General features: G+C 38.9%; 1 protein-coding gene across 5 annotated transcripts in view; it reads left to right on the top strand.

Annotated features, from left to right (window-relative positions):
- syne1a (spectrin repeat containing, nuclear envelope 1a) overlaps nt 1-21,711 on the top strand; it is a 202,090-nt gene that overhangs the window by 139,307 nt on the left and 41,072 nt on the right. For 4 of the 5 annotated variants that reach the window (XM_067416807.1, XM_067416806.1, XM_067416808.1 and 1 more), the window contains 26 exons: nt 1,424-1,615; nt 2,641-2,772; nt 3,594-3,694; nt 4,966-5,122; nt 6,311-6,430; nt 6,542-6,697; nt 6,781-6,996; nt 7,074-7,175; nt 7,262-7,384; nt 7,464-7,664; nt 9,560-9,733; nt 9,822-9,953; nt 11,093-11,289; nt 12,674-12,806; nt 13,239-13,421; nt 13,537-13,686; nt 13,792-13,968; nt 14,440-14,595; nt 14,704-14,859; nt 15,673-15,843; nt 17,676-17,809; nt 17,889-18,072; nt 18,902-19,084; nt 20,343-20,489; nt 20,565-20,719; nt 20,799-20,946. In XM_067416807.1, the coding sequence (XP_067272908.1) occupies nt 1,424-1,615; nt 2,641-2,772; nt 3,594-3,694; nt 4,966-5,122; nt 6,311-6,430; nt 6,542-6,697; nt 6,781-6,996; nt 7,074-7,175; nt 7,262-7,384; nt 7,464-7,664; nt 9,560-9,733; nt 9,822-9,953; nt 11,093-11,289; nt 12,674-12,806; nt 13,239-13,421; nt 13,537-13,686; nt 13,792-13,968; nt 14,440-14,595; nt 14,704-14,859; nt 15,673-15,843; nt 17,676-17,809; nt 17,889-18,072; nt 18,902-19,084; nt 20,343-20,489; nt 20,565-20,719; nt 20,799-20,946 (4,080 nt within the window). The remainder of the gene's footprint in view (nt 1-1,423; nt 1,616-2,640; nt 2,773-3,593; nt 3,695-4,965; nt 5,123-6,310; nt 6,431-6,541; nt 6,698-6,780; nt 6,997-7,073; nt 7,176-7,261; nt 7,385-7,463; nt 7,665-9,559; nt 9,734-9,821; nt 9,954-11,092; nt 11,290-12,673; nt 12,807-13,238; nt 13,422-13,536; nt 13,687-13,791; nt 13,969-14,439; nt 14,596-14,703; nt 14,860-15,672; nt 15,844-17,675; nt 17,810-17,888; nt 18,073-18,901; nt 19,085-20,342; nt 20,490-20,564; nt 20,720-20,798; nt 20,947-21,711) is intronic. The other variant, XM_067416809.1, reaches the window with a different exon arrangement.

Genomic DNA, 21,711 nt, shown 5'->3' with positions numbered 1-21,711 from the left:
CAGTTTAGATCTTTCTAGTGAATGTCACAGGTTGTGACAGGCTGCATTCAGTTCCAGCTCCCCTGCAGGCCCGTCCCAGCAATCCTGATCTATTCAAAATGTTGCCTTTTTTGTTTTAATTCTTATTAGTACACTAAATTCTCTGGACTAGTGTGCATGTAGTATGGTAGAGATCTCGATGTCTGAAGACTCGGTTAAGCAGCTTAAGAAGATTATCAGTCACTGCATACACACGTCTCCTGTGTACGTATTTTTTCACACACCTTCTGTTGTTTTTGCATGCAAGGTGACACATATCTGACAAAAAACTAATCCACAACTTCATCTTCATGGTTAACTCATCTGAAAGTTTTGTTAATTGAATTTCTAGCTACTTAGCTATTTGAAAGGTAGCACCCAAAATAGGACTTTGTTAGTTTATTTGTTTATTTTCGAACATGAGAGAAATAAAAATACAATAATGTTCAGACATTTTTAAAAGAAACAAGTAAAGATGAAAGAGAAAAAAATACAACAATAATAAAAAAATAATAATAATAATAAAAGAAAAAATAGGTTCATTCTGTCTCATGAACAAAAAAAGGAGTAGGAAGAAGTAAAACTTATATACTCCTACCCATTTAATTATTATTTTTCTTTAAGTTTGTCTTAAGATAACAAAGAAATGTTACCAAACCTGAATCCGTAATGTTAATTTAAAGTGATTAATGTCTAATTAAATGTAATCAAAAGTGTTTGACCTAAAGGGGTCATGAACTGCATTGTTTTATTGTTTTATAATGTTTCCTGTGGTGTACTTATAATGTTAGTATGATTTTAACATCAAACATTTTCATAGACACATTTTTATTTAGAAATAAAAGGCATTTTAGCTGATTTTATCGTCTGATCTGAATGCTCTGTTTAAAGGGGCGTGTCTACTGTGAGACTTCAGTGTAAACGCCCACTGCTTTGATTGGCTGACATCTTTGCATATGAAGTAGCTAGTATTACATGTTTAACTCTCTCTTGAAAACTTTTAGCATGTTATTACTATTGCAGCTCTCAAGGTTAACTAATCGTGAAAAGTGTTGATTATAGCATTATATTTAGATCTATAGCATTATATTTAGATCGTTAAAGGTTGCAGTGCTGATCATTGTAGCCGATCACAGACATGTTGAGCTCATGAATGCTGTGTCTAAAGTTGTGATGATGAAGTAGGTGTTGATCTTCTTCTGCAGAGGCGATCTTTCTCCATCTATTACAGGCTCGTTCTCTGGGCTTGGTTACAATATTCTTATGGCATGATGACCTCTTATGTCAAAAGCTCTAGGAAAATTTGATTTCTCAGTTCATGATGACTTTTATTTTAATAGCGCAAACAATCCTAAAATATAAATCACATTACTGAATCATTTAATCTTGTAATCTTCTGATCTAGAACATGTTACTGGAGATCGAGCAGAAGGTGCTGTGTCTGTCTGAGCTGTCAGTGCACAGTGAGAGTTTGCTGATGGAGGGGAAGGCCGGTACACGGGGCGACGCTGAGCAGCTCTCCGTCAAACTACACTGCCTCAAATCCAGCCTGCTGGAGCTACAGCGCATCCTCCAAGACAAGCAGACCCACATCCAGGTATGCTGCAATTTCTCAAAGTAACGTTCACTGACAAAAGAGCTGCCCATGATGCTGTAATTGAGTAGAATTCGAGAAAACGCCAACGGTCTGAATACTAAGCTTTTGCCCAAACACACACCACTAAAAACACATCCTCGCCTCAATGGTTGCATTGTGAACAGCGGTACAGAAGAATGCCAAGCGCTGTTCATTGTTGTGAAAGATGTTCCACTGCTCTCCAGCAACATCCATCTGAAACAAAGACCTTTTACAAATTGTGGGGCAAGTCTGGAATTTTCACCCAGCTCCAAATGAGACTTGCTGGTGACGTGTTAACCTGGTGGAGGCTGATTTGGGTCCATGTCCTCATGACTGACCTTTAACCTCTACTTACTGAAAATATGTTTTACCTTTACTGTGTGTGTGTGTGTGTGTGTGTGTGTGTGTGTGTGTGTGTGTGTGTGTGTGTGTGTGTGTGTGTGTGTGTGTGTTCATGTTTTCTGTCCCAGTGGGGACTTCAACCTGAATGCACACAGACTCATGGGGACTTGTGAGAAAACAAGCTTATAAATAATACAGAATGTTTTTTTGAAAATGTAAAAATGCATTTTTGTGTGATGGGTAGGTTTGAGTTTGTGTGTGTGTTTGTGAGAGAGAGAGAGAGAGAGAGAGAGAGAGAGAGAGAGAGAGAGAGAGAGAGAGAGAGAGAGAGAGAAAGAGAGAGAGAGAAAGAGAGAGAGAGAAAGAGAGAGAGAGAGAGAGAGAGAGATGGGTTGTGGTAGGTTTAGGGGTTGTGTGTGTGTGTGTGTATGGGTAGGTTTATTGTTTGGACACCTTCTATTTAAATTAATGGGTAATACAAACTACTACTTAACTTAATTTTACTAAACATATATTTGAATATTAGATGTAATATTTTTTGTGAAGGAAATAATAAAATCAAAGCTTTTACTTAATACTTTTTTATATAATTAAAAAATGTAATTACCAACAACTTTGTCATACATCAACATCTGTAACTGATTTCTGTGTCTTTATTTAAGGGGTCACTTCAGGAGCAGGAGGACACTGAATCAGACTCGTCTCTGTCTCAGAGCCCTAATATGCTGGACTGGCTCAGTCAGGCACGATCCACACGCAACCAGCAGCATCAGGACACAGTGCAAAGACAGAGGGTAATCAGTCAGACTACTGTTGATCTATACCATGATATCAATAAATTTAAAGGGTTAGTTCACCCAAAAATGAAAATTATTTCACCCTCATGTCGTTGGACACCTGTAACACCTTCGTTCATCTTCAGAACACAAATGAAGATATTTTTGTTGAAAGCTGATGGCTGAGAAAGGCTTCAGAAAGGCCTCCATTGGCATTCAGTACATTTCCACTGACCCACTCCCAAGACCCATAAAGGCACTAAAGACGTCGATACAAAGTCCATCTCACTACAGTGGCTGTACAATAATTTTACAATGTGATGAGAATAGTTATTGTGCGCACAAAAAATCAAAATAACGACTTTATCCACCAAGTTATTGACGTGAACTCAAACTTCTGAGACCTACACGGAAGACAATAACTTGGCGGATAAAGTCATTTTTTTAAATAAAAAAATTCGCACAAAAACTATTTTCGTCGCTTGGTAAAATTATTGTACAGCCACTGTGGTGAGATGGACTTTGTATCGACGTCTTTAGTGCCTTTATGGGTCTTGTGAGTGGGTCAGTGGAAATGTACTGAATGCCAATGGAGGCCTTTCTGAAGCCTTTCTCAGCCATCAGCTTTCAACAAAAATATCTTCATTTGTGTTCTGAAGATGAACGAAGGTGTTACAGGTGTCCAACGACATGAGGGTGAGTAATTAATGAAAAAATTTTCATTTTTGGGTGAACTAACCCTTTACCTAGCATATTATACACTGTCTTTAGAAATAGTTGCACCTGATTGAGCAGGACTGGATTCAGATTTTTGAAATCGGCTCTTGTATATAATGCAGGAATTAGAGGAGCAGCTTGGGGAACAGAAGAAGTTACTGCAGTCTGTAGCATCTAGAGGGGAGGAGATTCTCTCACAGAGAACAACACCTAATGGAGAGAGGTAGGCCCTTCTCACTGTCCATCATCTTCACGTTTACATCTTTCTCTAGCACACTACAACTGCTCCTCAACAAACAAGGCTTACCAATTTAACACATTATTTGGTGCGATAAAATATTGCATGGCTAAAAATAATTGCTAAAAAAGAAGCAGAAACAAGTGATCTCATGTAATCATATGCATATGTAAATTAACGCAATCATCAACAATATATAGAAGCAGCCTAATTTTACAGATTGAAGTGTTGACACAGGAAGTGGTTAGGACTGTGAAGCTTTGGGGTGTTGATGAGCTCGATCTGTGTTTTGATCATCATTCTGAATCTGATCCAGATGTAGTCTTTGACAAACACAAGATTTTCTCAGCTTTTTGCTCAATGTTTTTTTTTTTTTTTTTTTAAACTCACGGTTACACTTTATTTTAAGGTGTCATTGTTAGTACTGAGGAATATTAAGTGACTACATGTACTTACTGTAAGGTTTGGATTAGGGTTTGGTTGAGCGTTAGTTGCATATAATTATGCATAATTTATAGTTATTACTATAGTAACTATTAGGGCCGGGTAAAAAATTGGATCTCTCAAAGTTAATTGATACTCATTTTTATGAAGTGATATCGATTCTTAAATCCTCAAATCGGTTAGTCATCCTGATTTCAGATGATGAATGAACTAATCATATAGCACGCCTCCCATCCAACCAATTGCAATAATCTTTGTGCTTTGTTACTATTGATATGAAACAAAGTCTCAGGTTTCAAATTACGTCCATTTATTATGAAATTCAAAAACATAAATACTGTAAAATTGTAAATATTTTTTGACAACAGTAGTAAATAAAAAAACTCTGCACTATAAACCAAGAGCAAAGAATAACCCCTCCACAGTATTGGGTAGTGAACCAGCCGTCTTCGCACTGGGAGCCGATACGACTAGTGAACATTTCATGGTTCTTTTATAGTCTTGACTTCTCCCAACCAGAAAAGAAACCCTTATTCACCGTTTCACCGCCTTACAATCACAGCAGCTCATGATTCATACAACCGCCATTGTGGACCTGACATTCCTTCACACTGTAGGCCTTAAATCCCACTCAAACAAAAGCTTACGTTCATATTCTTAGCAAATATTGATGATATAGAGGGGATTCATTTTGATTTGACTACTAATTGTCATATAATGTTAGTAGTTTTAAAAAACGTTTTAATTGATACATTAAAGACAAGTGTATACAGCACAGACTCATAATGAGCTTCTTTCTTCACTGTTTGTAGTTCTCCTGCTGACCTTTCTGAAGGGGTTGAGGGTCAATGGCTGGAGAGCATGAGCACAAAGGATCAAATGAGAGTCAAATGGGAGAACCTGGGCAAAGACCTTAACAACAAACTACAGCTGTCACTAAACACGATGGATCAGGCACAATGTCACACGGTACATAATCAACTTCAACACTTGTTGACATGTTAGATGTTTGAGGATAGACTGTGTTCCAGTGCCCTCCACTAATATTGGCACTCTTGGTAAATATAAGCAAAGACGGCTGTGAAAATAAATCTGCATTGTTTATCCTTTTGATCTTTCAATCAAAACATTCACAAAATTCTGACCTTTCATTCAAGTAAAACAATTAAAAGTGGTAAGAAACTCACATTATAAAATAGTATTTTGTTGGCCACAATCATTGGCACGCCTAAGTGTAATATCTCTGAAGTTTATTCCCATTCATATTTTTGTTTTAGCACACCAGGGTGACTATGAGCATGAAATTGTCCAGCCTTGACTTCCTGTTCCACAGGAGTATAAATATAAGGAAACATAAATGTTGTGCTGCAAAAGATGGTACTGTGGTCAGATCAAACTACAAAAAGAGCTTTTGGCACAAACACACCAGATGGCTTTGGTGCAAACAGGGATCAAAAGTCCCCCATGGCCACGGTTAAACACACCGCTGGATCTTTAATGTTGTGGGTCTGTTTTTTTGCTGGAGGTCCTGGACATCTTGTTCAGATTCATGGTATCATGGATTCTAGCAAATACCAACAGATAAAAAATCAAAACCTGACGCTTCTGCTAGAAATCTGATAATGGGCCGTGGTTGGATCTTCCATCAGGACAATGATCCAAAACAAACATCAGAATCAACACAAAAATGTGTGACTGAGCACAAAATGAAATGATTGCCTTATTTATTTCGTAATTTTTTATTTTCAATATTTTCCCTCCACTTTCAATTGTTTTACTTCAATTAAAGGTTAGGATTTTGTGAGTTTTCTTAATGAAAGATCAAAAGGAATAACAATACAGATTTATTTTCACAGCCGCCTTTGCTCATATTTACAAAGGGTGCCAATATTAGTGGAGGGACTGTATATCTGATCAGTTCCCTCTAACTCACCCCGATGTGGACTAGTGAGTAGATGAGTTTACCTGTTTGGTGTAACAACGTATAATGTCCCGTAATACCTATGTAGTCCCATTTAGCCACTTGTTAGCAACCACCTTAAACAAATGAAAGCATTTCCGAATATCCCTGCAGCACTAATTTCTTGTTCCCTAAAGAAAAACACAAAAAGCTGCCTCTGAGCTCTTAATAAATAAGCCATCCTCTCTCTCTCTTAGCTATACCAGCCAGTGTCCAGTCCCTGTGGACTTTTCAGAGGGGAGCAACTGAGTCAGGATATCCTGTCACCCAGAAGTCTGTTTGAAGGCTTCAGCCAAGACCTGGAGGATTTGCCTCAGGTACTGCCACTGAACAGTTTAACATGATGTTAAATGGCACCAGGATGTTGTAATACTATAACTAGTAAGGATTTATTTTCAGCCATCCGTTCTTTTATGTCCTCCGCACAGGGGGCTGCTGACAATAAGCGTGCTCACGCACTGGAAAGGGCTCTCTATGAGGCGGTGTCCTCCGCTTCCTCTTGGCTAGACAATGCGGAGAATGAACTCGTATCTGGCCCAGTATTATTATCCGATGACTCTGAGACTCACCTGGGCCACCTAGAGGTCAGACATGGTCATTTTATGAGGTATTTTTGTTATAAGAAACACTTTTCTGCATTATATCTTTTCTGCTTTTGTCTTTTCAGGGTTTGGGAAAGGAGGTAAAGAATGTCAGCGAGGAGGTTTGTAAATGTCGGGATGTGCTCGGAGGGACAGAGCGACTATGGGATGAATGTGGAGAAAGTGTTTTGGTTGAGGAGGTGTTAGATGGTTTGGAGAGGAGACTAAAGCTGCTGGACGCAGTGCTGGAACAGCGATGTGACAGCATGAAAGAGAAGCTGCAGGAGCTCGCGGTTTTCCAGGTATGTGTCACGTATCTGGTTATTTTTACTCAATATATTGTCTCACAAATGCATGTTCCTCTTTGTATATTCCACAGACTGAGTTGAGACTGTTGCTGACGGCGCTCAGTGACTCAAAGTACCAGCTTTTGCAGAAAATGAATGCAGCTATGGATCGGCCCGCTTCTAAACAAATGGAGGTCAGACACACATTCAGAATGATGAAAATGTTTGCATGACCCCAAGCAATACTTTGTTAATTGACTTAATGTAATTTCAATGTAAGCAGATTCTAGCAGAAGCGGAGGACAGTCTGAGAGAATTTGAACAGAAAGTTTCTGAGATGAGAAGCAGAGGAGAGACCCTGCAGCCCAGTCAGCTCTGCACTCAAGAGCTGCTGAAACTACAGGTACACACTCTTCTGTCTCTCTCCAGCAATTACAGATGCTGGTTTCACTTTCCACTTGACGCTGTGTTCTGCTGTGCAGGATGCTTATGAAGTTCTGGTGGAGATGGTGGGATCCAAACGGAGTGGGCTGAATCAGAGTTTGGTTCTGAAGGCTCAGTATGAGAGAGCTCTGCAAGACCTGGTAGATCTGGTAGACACTGCCCAAGACAAAATGGCTGCCGATCAAAAGATGAAAGTGGGATCAGTGATTGAGGTTCAGATCCTCCTAGACAAACACAAGGTATAACAGCCTCGTTTTGGGGTTAACTCTTTCCCCGCCAGCGTTAAACAAAAAGTTGCCAGCCATTTTCACAAAAATGTCATGCCCCCCAGAATATTTTGTTGTATGAGTATCTGAACATACAATGAGAAATAACAGACCCTCTGCCTTTAAACCTGTTTTATTCTTTCTTCATGCATTAATTTTAACCAACACTTGAATGTGGGTAAGTTTCAAAAAAAGCGACATTCTGAGAAAATTAAGTTTTTGTCAAAGACTACATCTGGATAAGATTCAGAGAGATGATCAAAACACAGGATTAAATGGAGTCCATAAACACCCCCAAATCTTCACAGTCCTGTAGCTCGTCCTGGGGTGACTTTTCATTCAGTAAAATAAGTCAGTTTTGATTTATTTGCTGTTTAATGTTATATGCATATTGCTTGTTTCTGCATCTTCTTCGCCTGTGTTTTAATCAGGAGATTCTCTACTCTTTCAGAAGATGTTTCATAGCCCCCTAGTGCAGGGGTTTTCAAAATGGGGTCCGGGGATCCCTAGGGGGCCGCAAGAGAGTAACAGGGGATCCGTGGAAAAGTCTAGAAAAAAAAAAAAATTAGATTAGATTAAGAAGAAAAAGACGTGTTTTGCTGTATACATAAAAATGTTGTATCGTATCAGGGTTTCGTCCAGACGGATACGCCGTTTTGGGAGCCTGAAACCGGGTCCCAGAGCGGATAAATTTGAAAACAACACAACGACTTTTCCTGTGTACGTGTACAGCCAATCCGTATATTCTGTGAAACGATGATATCATTACCCCAAGTCTGGAGGTTTATGCACATGCTCCAAGTCTCTGTGGCAGAATTATAGCGCCACATACTGGTCTGGCATGTAAACTACATCGTTTAGAGTCTGGTTCAGTGGGTTCGTGTGTACGCAGATATTTCTCGTGACGAGGAAAAAAAAGATTGGATAGGGAAAGCTCTGGCTGCGTGTGGATGTGGCCTAAAATAAATGAGTAAAACAATAAATAAATGAAAAAAGGTCTGTTATTAATCTGTTAATTAAAATAAATTAAATTAGATTAAAATTAATACAATTTAAAATTATTAATATAAATGCATAGAAATTAGATTAAAATTAAATAAACAATAAATAAATAATGCATATAACAATAGCCTACATTACTAGATTGAGTAGAACAAAATATTTAATAATGTAACTGAAACTAATTTTTGTGAATAAATTGAGTGTTTATAATAGACTGATGAAATTTTAGGGTGGGGGTCCCTAACACAGGGACTCTCATATTTGGGGGTCCGTGGTATCTTAAAAACCCATGTCTAGTGTTGGTGGGAAAAGAGTTTATATGTTTTTATGATTATTTATATAAGCATGTGTAGGGACATCTGTGGGCAAAATATTACCTGAAGGTCACCATATGCCACCTTTTTTGAATATATCCAATCACTACCAGTGTTGGGAAAAATTCAGTATCTAAGATTTGGCCCATCTAATTATGCCTGTTTATTAGGCAAAATATACAAAGCTATACACATATAAAAGTTACAATCTTTCTCTTCCAGGAAAACTAAAAAAACTAAATATTGATGACTCGTGTCTCGTCCAATCAAATGCTCTCTAGAATGAGAATGTCCTTCTCATCAAGACCATGTATTTCTGATTAGCAGTAGTAAACAGAAAACAGATATTTTTTAAATTGTAATAATATTTAATACTTTTACAGTTTTTACTGTATCACTGATTAAGGAAATGCAGCCTTGGTGAGCATAAGACACTTTTGTTCTTAAATCTCTCATCACATGCAGTCAAATTCTCTCATGAACATGAACTACTTTCTGAAATAATTGATTATATAGTGATGTTTGGTTCCCTTTTATATTTTCTTCCTGCAGGAGTTTTTCCAGGGGCTAGAAACGCATGTTGTCCTGACACAGGCCTTCTTCAGGCAGGTCAGTGGGTTGTTGGTGCAGCGGGAGGTCCAGAGTCTGGAGGAAACTGTGGCTCAGGCCCAGGCTGTACTTAAACAGGCTCACAAACGCGGAGTGGAGCTGGAGGGCATCTTGGAGGTTGTGTGGATTTGTGTTTCTATACAGAATAGATGCAGATTGTTATATCTGTGCATATGGAGTGAATAGCTGTGTTTTGTGGCATCAGTGGTGGAGCAGGTTGGTGGGGGACTATCAGGCCGTGTACAGGCAGCTGGAGGCCGTGGAAAGCAGCATCCCCAGTGTAGGCCTGGTGGAAGAGACGGAGGACCGACTGAGGGAGAGAATTGCTCTATACCAGGTACAACTCTATCACATTTTATGTACTTTATTTGATTCCACATTACAAGTCATTTTCATTAGGAATCAATTTTTTTGCAAATTGCATCTCTGTCCTAAGTTGAGACACTCGCACAATGTCCCCCTTCTTTTAATGCACCTTAGACACTACACACAACATAAAAAAAAAAAAAACAGTATAGGGACTGAAAAGATGTGGGGGGAGGATTAGCTTATATTATTATTATACTATGTGAAATTTATTGACCCATTGAAAGTGGTGACAATGATAAATATTACATAGGAAAAAAAAAAAAAAAAAAAAAAAAAAAGGGGACACTGATTATTACAATGATGATGGTATGATGATGATAAGTGATGGTAGTGATAATATAATAAATAACAAATTTGTAATTTTGCTTATGAATACACACCCACACCTACACTCACCCACACACACCTTATACATTAACACACTTTTATCTCACTTCTAGAATTATGTAATTACTCGATTGTCAATTACTGCACTATTGTGGTTTGTATGTCTGTATGTCAATAAAAAATAAAATAAAAAAAAGGAATCAATTTTTTTGAATGATCTAACAGATTAAAACACAGCAGCACATTGTCATGGATTATGCAGTTTTAAGGATACAGGAAACATCGCCTCTTCCAGATAAACATGCTTCCTATAGTAGCTGAGATTGAGCCATACTTAGCCAACTGTTTGGCCCCTGTTTTAGAAATCCCTCCAATGCGAAGTCCACGGATCGCCAGCCTGTGCACATGACCTAAACTACCAAACACTAGCACAATGAGCTGGCATTTTACACACTTGCCAGCACGGTTACACCATAAAATCAATATAACGCCAACCATCATTTTACATTACAGACATTACATATATTGCATTAATTGTGCAGTATTAGAAATCAAAATGAGTGTCAGGAATTTAAATTGAATCTAAAGTAAAAAACTGATGTGAATTTGAATGTTAGAAAGTAAAATAATATTTCTTTATTAATGAAATATTTAATTTTGATACATTTTTACTTATAAAAAAAACTCTGATCCCAGTGGTAGACTGGTAGTGTACATTACGAATGCTAGAAGATTTGAAAACAAGGTAAATATAAAATTAACTAATCTCACTCTCTGTAGCGTCTGAAGGCCGGTCTGTCTGAGCGGCAGCAGCAGTTGTATAAGTTATTGGAGGATGAGAAGAGGTTGCTTTTACATGTGTCTTGCTCAGAGCTGGAAACTCAGCTCAATCAGCTGGGAGACCACTGGCTCAGCACCACCACCAAAATCAATAAAGAGCTGCACCGCTTGGACTCCACCCTCAAACACTGGATCAGGTCAGAACGCCTCTTTGTGATTCTCTACTGCCTTGAATGACGATTAAACTGCCCCTATTGTGCTATTTCAAAGGCTCCTGATTTAGTTTTGTTGTCTCCTACAACAGGTTTACATGCATCAAAGGTCAAAAAACACTTTCATTTTCTCATAATATGCATTGCACATCACCTCAGTGTTCAATGATTCTCAAACAACTCGTTGAATGAATCGGTCTCTCTAAAGCCCTCCTTTCTTTGGGCTACTTTGCTCTGATTGGCCAGATGGCCCAGTCTGTTGTGATTGGTCTGCCGTGTACAGCTCGTGTTTCAGAATCTAAACGACCATCACCATAACTGAACCTCAGCTCCAGAGGCTTCCTAAAGCTCAGGGATTGGACACACTGTAAAGGATGACTTCGATTTTACCACATCAAACCGAGCGCGAGTCCGATGATGAAACATTGAAGAACTAGTTATTTAACCTGAACCTCCATCACAAGGACGACTTGAGCAGGAGTTTCTCAGTGATTCGCTACTCATTTTGAGGTTCATTATGGGATGTTGAGCTGTAATTCCTTACCATCAGCATTAACAAGTGTGTGTCCATCAACAAACCCATGTGTGTATTTCTCATTTATTGGTGCACATGCGGGAACTGATTCAATAACAGCGCATACGTGAGCCCAGCGCTGACGTCAATGACTGATGGAAAACAAATCTCACTCCATCCTTTCTCTTTCCTCACAGTAGTAAGAACGACAGACGATCTGCATTAATAGACTCAGTTTGAGGTAATAGTGGCCCACAGCTGATGAGCAGAAGTATTTCAGTAAGACTGTAATAACGCGAGTTAGCCGGAAACTTACACAATGTAAAACACAAAACTACGCATTTTGAACACCCGGTAGAAAATATACACATCAATAATTATTCATATTTACAGGTTGTGATTCTGAGGAGCTGTTCCAGATAAACTGGTACTGACCCGTCTCTCAAGAGCAAGAGTTTAGTGAGATTTGAGGAGCAGTCGTCAGTAAAATTATGTTTGAGAGTCAAGTTGTTCACGGGCGGACGACGTACAACAAAGTCGGACATTATGCAGATGCCTTATCTAGTGATGTAGAGCCGTAACGCAGCGAGATTCGAAATACAAACAACTTGTTTATGCGGTTCAGAGTCGAATCTTTCTTTCAGGAGATGATAACTTTATTTGTCGTGCACTTTCGACTTTACAAATTTGCAGAACGTTTACATTCACAAACAGCGATTTTACACACTGCAGGAAAGGGAAGATTCGAAAAACCATAATAGAGGCACTTTAAGCTGTATGTTCCACTACCTTAAATCTGGCCTTATTGTTTATTCAGTTATTGATATCACATGGTGTCTTCATATTTCACTGTAGGTACCAGAGCGAGTCAGCTGAGCTTAGCCAATGGCTGAGTTCGGCTCTAGACCGCCTGGAGTTCTGGAGCACTCAGTCTGTAACAGTACCTCAAGAGCTGGAGACCGTCAGAGACCATCTTCATGCCTTCCTGGTGAGAACGCCCATAAATATCCTGCTAAAAGAGTCTTAGGTCTCACTTGACTTTCACAAACACACTCTATATCATGTTGAACAAAGATGCAAATCCAGGGCACTCTTCTTCAAATTATTAAAAAGCCTTTATTTAACTGGCTATTTCATAGTCAAATTTAAAAGACATGGGGGGTGAAAAACAACCCATTCGTAGCGGCCCAAAAACAGCCTTCTTCTTCCCTGAAGAAGGCTGATTTTACTATGAATTAAATTTTTCTACTATGAAATAGCCAGTTAATTTGAAGAAGAGTGCCTTGGATTTGCATCTTTGTTAAACATTAATTTCAATCCCCGATCCCAAAGAGCACCTTCAAACATTTCATTAAACTCCTGGAGCACCCTGGACTTTTTTTCCTTTTCAAGTCACTCTATATCATCTCTGTATCTGCAGGAATTCTCCAAAGAGGTGGACGCCAAGTCGTCTTTGCGCACATCGGTTCAGAGCCAGGGAAATCAGCTACTCCGGTTGAAGAAAGTGGACACAGCGGCACTCAGGGCAAACCTGGCCCAGGTAGACACACAATGGGCTGATCTTCTCACTCGTATCCCTGTGGTCCAGGAGAAACTCCACCAGGTATGATGACGGGCTGGTTGCACTGGCCCATTTTAGTTAAAGAAGGGTGCGGATAATAAATAGCCTCACATGGCTATGCTAATAGCGCCATTCATGTTGTGAATTCATTCAACAGCTGCAGATGGAGAAATTACCATCCCGTCATGCAATAACAGAGCTAATGAGCTGGATATCCCTCATGGAGAATGTCATCCAAGAGGACCAGCGGAAGATCACGGGGGCAGTGGGATCTGAGGTTGTCCAAATGTACCTTCAGAAATACAAGGTACGAAGGCTGTTGTATTCGAAAGAATAAAACATGGAATTAGTCATTTTGTGCTGCATGAAAGATACCAAATCTCTCTCTGTCTTTATTGACCCCTCTCAACAGGGTTTTCAGATTGACCTGTCCTGTAAGCAGCTGACTGTGGACTTTGTGAATCAGTCAGTATTGCAAATCAGCAGTCAGGATGTGGAGGGGAAACGCAGTGACAAAACTGACTTTGCCGAGCGTCTTGGGGCCATGAACCGCCGCTGGCAGATTCTGCAGGGTCTCGTTACAGAGAAGGTTAGACATGAATGTAGAAAATCCTCAAATTTTGCTGGAAAGGGTTTGAAGTGCCCCTATTATGGTTTTTCTAATATTCCCTGTCATGCAGTGTGTAATATCGCTGTTTGTAAATGTAAACGTTCTGCAAAGCTGTAAAGTCGAAAGTGCACGATAAATTATTGTCTCCCAAAAGAAAGAATCGACTATACAAGTCAAGTTTCCGGCTAACTTGCATTATTACTGTCTTATTGAAATACTTCTGCTTTACTGTGTGCCACTATTACCTAAAACTGTAGATTTAAAATAAAAAAATAGCATAACAGGAGCGCTTTAAACATTTTTTTCATTTAGACTTTTTACTCAAATTGTAATAATATATTTTGTAATGAATAAATAATAAAAATGGCAAAAACAAGTGTACTATGACTTTGTGACCCCAGTTGTATGTCATTTACTTTACCTGTAACTGTTGCCCTCTGTGTTTTACAGATTCAGGTTTTAGAGGGTCTGCTTAAAAGCTGGTTAGAGTATGAGAATGTGGTTCAGACCTTGAAGACCTGGATTAGTGTACAGGAAGAGAAACTCAAAAAGAAGCATAGGATTGAGGACGTTTCCTCAGCCCAGAATGCACTTAAAGATTGTCAGGTAGACACGCTACATAAATTCATGAGTGAAGGTCGCATAGATAATCCCAAAAATGTGCTTTGTTGTTTTGAAAGGCTGATCTTGACTGTCTGTGTCTGTGTATACTAGGAAATGGAAGTGTTGGTAAAGGAGAAAGAGAAAGATCTGGAGAGGGCTGAGGAGAAAGGATGCTTTCTAATCCAGGATAAGAAAGGCGAAGCCAGCTCTGTTATTATGGACACCCTAAAAGGTCTAAACCAGTCTTGGGCCAATCTGGATCATACGGTATGTTTCACGTAATGCATTTCAATAAAGCGGCTAGTTTTGGCATTTGTAATCTTCATGAGGATATTGTTTAGAGGGTAACACTTTACATCAAGGTTCCATTAGTTAACTATTGAAAATACTTATTATGTGCAGTTCATGTGCATTTCAACACTTACTAATACATTATTCAAATTAAATGTGCATCCATTAATATTATTTAATAACTTTCTTATTTCATGAACTAACAATGAACAATTGTGTTTTATGAACTAACATTAACAAAGATGAATAAATACTGTATCAAATGTATTGTATCAAACACTGTATCCAAGGTTAGTTAATGCATTAACTAATTCTAACCGCAACACCCTAGCAACCACCCGAACACCATAGCAACTGCCTAGCAACCACCTAGAACACCCTAGCAACCGTCTAGCAACCACCCAGAATACCCTAGCAGCCGCCTACCAACACCCTAGCAACCACGTAGAACACCCTAGCAACCGCCTAGCAACCAACCAGAATACCTTACCAACTGCCTCCACACACCTTAGCAACAGGGCCCCCGAGTTTTGGCACGGCAAGCACCACTCACAATTTCTTCAGGAATTGTACATTCTAGCTAATGGGATGTATTGTAAAGTGTTGTAAACCATATACAGTATGTTTACCTTGAATTTTATTTCAATGAATTGATTCATGAATATTGGAATGTGTTTTTTTTTAAGCTACATCGTTCACATAAAAACACAATATGTACTATCACTCAGTTTTTCACCTGAACATTCAGCCTGATGATCAGTCTCAAGTGAGGTTTGTGTGTAATTTCAGATCGGGCAGCAGACGGTCAGTCTCCGGTCAGTGCTGGATCAGTGGAGTCTATATAAACAAGCGTATGAGGAGATTCAGGGTTACCTGATGGAGGGACGTTACACCATCTCTCGCCTGCGCCTTCTCACCGGCTCCCCGGAAGCCGTGCAGGTTCAAGTAGAGAATCTCGAGGTGCCTAGTATGCCACAAACTAGGGCTGTGCAATATATCGAAATTATCGAAATATCGCAAATGTACAAATGTACATACATACGCAACAGCACGCAATATCTGAATGATTTTAATAGGCTATTTCAACATTGTGAAATGTGTACATTTTAGGTTAACGCATAAAGCAGAGAATCGACTGGGCTCATGTCTGTTACTTATGTGATTTGTTTGACGTTAAAAAGAGTTATTAAATGCAATAACTTGTGAAAAACAACTCCTTACAATCTCACGCTGTCTGACACACACGCCGAAAAACATTGATGTTAAAATTATATTATCAGATTTGTGACATACATTTTTGCTAAAACCCTGCTGGTCACTTTCAGAAGTTGTAGCGATACTTTCTTTTCCCGGAAAAAATGTGAAACACATAAATGGTGTCAATATTTAAAGGGGGGGTGAAACACTAAATTTCAGTCAATCTCATGTCAATCTTGAGTACCTATAGAGTAGTATTGCATCCTTCATATCTCCGAAAAGTCTTTAGTTTTATTATATTTATAAAAGAAATATGGGCTGTGCCGAGTCTTTCCGGAAAAAAACGAGCGCCTGGAGGCGTATCGTGTGGGCGGAGCTAAAGAATGACGATCGCGAACAAAGCGGTGACGTCCTCAAGCGTGGAGAAACCCATGGCTATCGATCTCAGCTAATAGATATATGATGCAGAATCATTCGGAGGATAAAAATAAATTGAACAGGAGAAACAGCAACAGCAGGACGTCCGTCTCTGTGGTATGGACTGTATTTAGTGGCCTGTCAACATTTGTGTGTGTTTACTCGCAGTTTATGAGGACATGATTCGGTTTATGGACTATTGTATGCGACTAAACCTCAGCTGTAGCAAGCAAAACGGTTTTGCACGTCAGACTAGTGTAACGTTATACATCGAACAACAATGGAGTTCATTAGCGCATTTGAATGACGAAGCACGCGATCATGTCGTTTACTGATGTTTACTCACGCGACGAGCCAACAGCACAGACATTTGAAGCAGTTTTACTCACCGGCTGCTTCCAAAGCAGGACCGAACCTTTATCGCTGGGACCGCTCTGTCAAAAACACACTTCTTTGGTATGATTTGGTAAAGTCCTGTGACGGCAGTGACCGTCGGAGAGCCACTTTTAGACGCGACTGAAGCGATGTTGTGAAGCTTCCCGTCATTTCTGCGTTCAAAACCGGTTCAAATGCAGCGCTGCCTTCCCGGAATGCTGTGCTGAAGCGTTGAAGTCGCTCGACGTCACCCATAGGAATAAAGTGGAGCGCGGCGCGACCATAGGGCGCATCAGAAGTGTTCACGGATGACTGGATCTGCAGCTGAGAGTGTTTATGGGAGTGCATTTCCTCTCTCGCTCTAGTCACGCGCGCGCGCACCCTACCGGGAGAAGAGCCCGTACGGCCCATACAAGTACTTTCCGCTCTATCGACGTCAAGTAGACCCATACTCGAAAAAAAAGGAGTATTTTTGACACAGAAATACTCTATCAAACGTCCAACATTAGTTTTTGAAACTTTGTCTATGTTTAGGATGGGAATCCAAGTCTTTAACAGTGTAAAAAGATCAGTATGCATGAAACAGCATTTCACCCCCCCTTTAAAAAAAAAATTTTTTAAATAGATTTTACACACTAATAATACCGTATCGCATATCGAATATTGCATTATTTAACAAGGTATTGCATATCGCATTTTTCTTCAATATCACACAGCACTACAACAAACTGCAAAACATGAATGAGGTGTCATTAGCATTATTCATTGCAAGAACCTAAAATGGGTATTTGTGTGTGTCTCAGAGTTTACAAGATGAGCTGGAGAAACAGGAGAGCAGTTTACGGAAACTAGGCTCCATAACTCAACAGCTGCTGAAAGATTGTCATCCCTCAGTGAGCGATTCACTCAACACAGCACTGGGTGATGTAAATCTCAGGTGAGTTTCAAACACCCATAGTAATTAATGGAGACACTGATCAGTACAAAGTGATCTGAAATCATTGATCCGCTGTCAGGTGGAACTCGCTGCTGGAGCAGATCTCAGATCAGCTGAGGAGGAGTAAGAGCCTGCTGCAGCTGTGGCAGCGTTACAAAGCGCTTCATGCTCAGAGCAGCACTGACATCCAGAAACTAGAGGAACACGTGGAGCATCTACTCAAGAGCGCCACCCACAGGGACATCACAGAACAGGAGGTGAAGGTGAGGATTTATGAATGCATGGTAGGTTTGCAAGCCTCTTAAAGGGTTAGTTTACCCAAAAATGAAATTTATGCCATTAATGACTCACCCTAATGTCGTTTCCACCTCCGTTCATCTTCACACACAGTTTAAGATATTTTATATTTAGTCCGAGAGGTTTTCTGTTTCTTCAATGAAAGTGTATGCACACTATACTGTCCATGTCCAGAAAGGTAATAAAACCATCACAGTAGTCCAATCCTCAAATAAAGATTTGAACGGTTATGAATCAGCGGATTGATTCATGATTCGGATCGCCAATGTCACAGAATTTCAGCAGTTTGACACACGATCCGAATCATGAATCAATCCGCTGATTCATAACCGTTCGAATCTTTATTTGAGGATTGAAAACAAACCCGGAAGAGAAGACAATGCTGAATAAAGTCGTAGTTTTTGTTATTTTTGGACCAAAATGTATTTTCGATGCTTCAAGAGATTCTAATTAACCCACTGATGTCTCATATGAACTACTTTGATGATGTTTTTATTCCCTTTCTGGACATGGACAGTATAGTATGCATACACTTAGATATGCTCTCGGACTAAATATAAAATATCTTAAACTGTGTGTGAAGATGAACGGAGGTCTTACGGGTGTGGAACGACATTACGGTGAGTCATTAATGACATGCATTTCATTTTTGGGTGAACTAACCCTTTAAATATATGTGTTTGTGTTAGTGAGACAGAAGTATGTAATGTGCTAATTCTGACAACTGTGTGCAGTTGTCAAATCTTTGTCGCAGGGCCCACAGTGTTCTTCTTTATAAAACTGGCATTTCTTTAGGGCCTTATGGCGGCGGAGGGATCCGTAGAGTCTGTTGTGCAGCAGCTGGATGAGTTTTCAGAGCAGCTGAGGCAACAAGTGGAGCCCTCTGCCATGACAGCCTTCCACACCGACCACCTGTCACTCACTCAGCGATTAGCCACAGTTGGGCGTGCCCTACAAAGACAGCAGTCTCTGCTAGAGGTTCGAATGGTTCAGATTTTACCTTGTGCACACAGACATTGAACTTTAAACAGAACATTTATACAGTTTCCCCACATTTATTGCAATTGAATATGCAATACCATTTAAAAGCTTGGGGTCAGTTTATTTGATGTTTTGGGTTAAAAAGTGTAAATACAGTAATATTGTGAAATGTTATTACAATTTAAAATAGCCGTTTTCTATATTAATTTTTTTTTTTAAATGTAATTTATTTATTTCTGTGATTTTAAAAGCTACATTTTCAGCATCATTACTAGAGATTGGTAACGAAAACTTTCAAATGTCAAAAGTTTCAGATTTCCCAGAACCGGTAATTCGATAAGAAATGCATTTTAATGTGATTTTAAACCATCAAGCAGCGATTTTAAAACGGCTTTAAACTCACACGAATAAATTACATTTTTAAATATATTTTAAAAAACAGTTATTTTAACCTCTTAAGCATCGCAAGGATGTGGACGCACTGAATCTTTCTTTGTTTAGATTAGACAAAGGAATAATAATTAGAGCCATAACCAGGCTGGAGATGTGTGAATGTGTGCTGGAGAGACAAACTGTTTGCACCTCAAAACAATAGAGACATTACACTGAATGGATGCTTAGAAGATGACAATAAACATCAGTTAGCATTTTAGAGACTTCTAAAAATAAAATCACATAAAGTGATCTTGAAGAACATTTAATAAAATACAGAGTTTAAGACTTATTGCCTTTTGTTTTGAAATATAACATAGTCAGACTTGTGGCTTTAGCTGCAATGCATAGATTGTAAAAAGGTCAACTTCAATTTTATTTTCATACAGATATTTTATAAAAATACATTTCTAATAACTTTACACAATTTTGAAGCTTATTAAAGCAATTTTTTTCATTATGAAAATAATTCATTTTGACTTTACTGTAAACTGCCATGTGTCTGCTTTCAAATAAGACCTCACTTATGCTTTTAGGGCAAAGGATTCATGGACTGTAGTGGTTTTAGTCTGGGGATGCCATTTCTTGGGATTTTTATTCTAAAAAACATTTGAGCGCAAAGAAGACTTGCATGCTGTTTTCTGTGCTACACACACACACGGACACAATCCCATGTGCGCGCAGTATTAGAAATAGACACTATAATTTTCACACACGCTTTCATAGTTTGACACTCTTGCATGTGTGACTTGCATTTCACAAATGCCAGACTGCAAAGCCTGTCAAATACAAATGTGTTTTTTTCTTTCTTCCGCTCCTCCAGGTGGGCGTGAGGGACTATGAGAGGTTTAGTAAGGAGTTGCATTCTCTGAGTCTCGTGTCCGAAGAAGCTGAGAAGGTTCTGAAGGAACCAGACTCAATCGGATCTCCAGAGATCTCATCTGTGCTGGAACACATGGAAAAACTAAAGGTAAAAATAGTCATCCTGTAAAATTATTAGGTTGTATAAACACATCTAAACATTGTCATATCTACATGTCTGTAGACCCAAATGTTAAAGCTGAGCAGTCTTTCTCCTGATCTGGAGCGTCTGAACGAGTTGGGTTATCAGCTTCCCCTCAACGATAATGAAATCAAGCGTCTGCAGAACCTAAACCGGAGTTGGTCGTCTAACTCTGCTCGCACAATAGAGCGATTCAGGTGTGTGTGGCTACTGATGTTCAGTGTCTGTGTTCTCCGTAGACGTGTAATATTCATTTGTCTGCATATGTTTGAGCAGTAAACTTCAGGCCCTGGTACTGCAAAGACAGACCTTCTTGGAGAAGTGTGATGCTTGGATGGCCTTCCTCACCCAAACAGAGGAGAAGCTGGCCGCTGAGATCTCTGGGAACTACCAGAGCCTGCTAGACCAGCAGAGAGAGCATGAGGTACTGTCTGAGAGACAAAATATCTACAACAGATGTCTTTAAAAAGAAAACAACTAAAGGCCTGTTCAGACCAAGTGAAATGAAAAGACGCATTTACACTACTGTTCAAAATATTTCTTTGTAACATTTTATAGGTTTCATTTGATAACATTAGTTAACTACACTGTAAAAAATTATTTAGAAAAAGGTTACCTGGTTGCCTTCATTTTTTTACTTAATTAAAATTAAAATTTTGACTTAATACAACGAACATTTTTTGAGATTAAACAACCTTTATCAAAATATTATTAAAAGATTTTGTAAGCATATTGGGTAATTGTGTGTGTTTTATTTCTGATGACGCAGTGAAACATGCCAATTTAATGATTTATCAAAATTTTTTATGTGGTTCAGATACAATAATATTTTGAGTTTCTATTTATTAAACAAATTTCCTTCATTGTATCAACTCAAATTTTTAATTTCAATAAACTCAACATTTTAAGGCAACCAGGTTACTCACTTTTTTAAGTTAAACCAACAAAAACCAACACTTTTTTTACAGTGTACATAATTTTTTTGTGAAAATAAAATTTTGCATTGAAGAAAAGTATATTTTGGTTTGTATGTACTTTCTATTATACTTCTTTGAAAGAAAATTGGAATCGACAGGTCACACTTAAAGGTCCCGTTATTCGCGTGTTTTCGAAGCTTTAATTGTGTTTACAATGTGCAATATAACATGAGTTCATGTTTCGCGTGTAAAAAAACACACACAATTGACTT

Source organism: Pseudorasbora parva, chromosome 15, assembly GCF_024679245.1.
Source record: "Pseudorasbora parva isolate DD20220531a chromosome 15, ASM2467924v1, whole genome shotgun sequence".
NCBI lineage: Eukaryota > Metazoa > Chordata > Actinopteri > Cypriniformes > Gobionidae > Pseudorasbora > Pseudorasbora parva.
The sequence above is the reverse complement of the archived record's forward strand: the minus strand, read 5'-3'. Positions and strand labels throughout refer to the sequence as shown.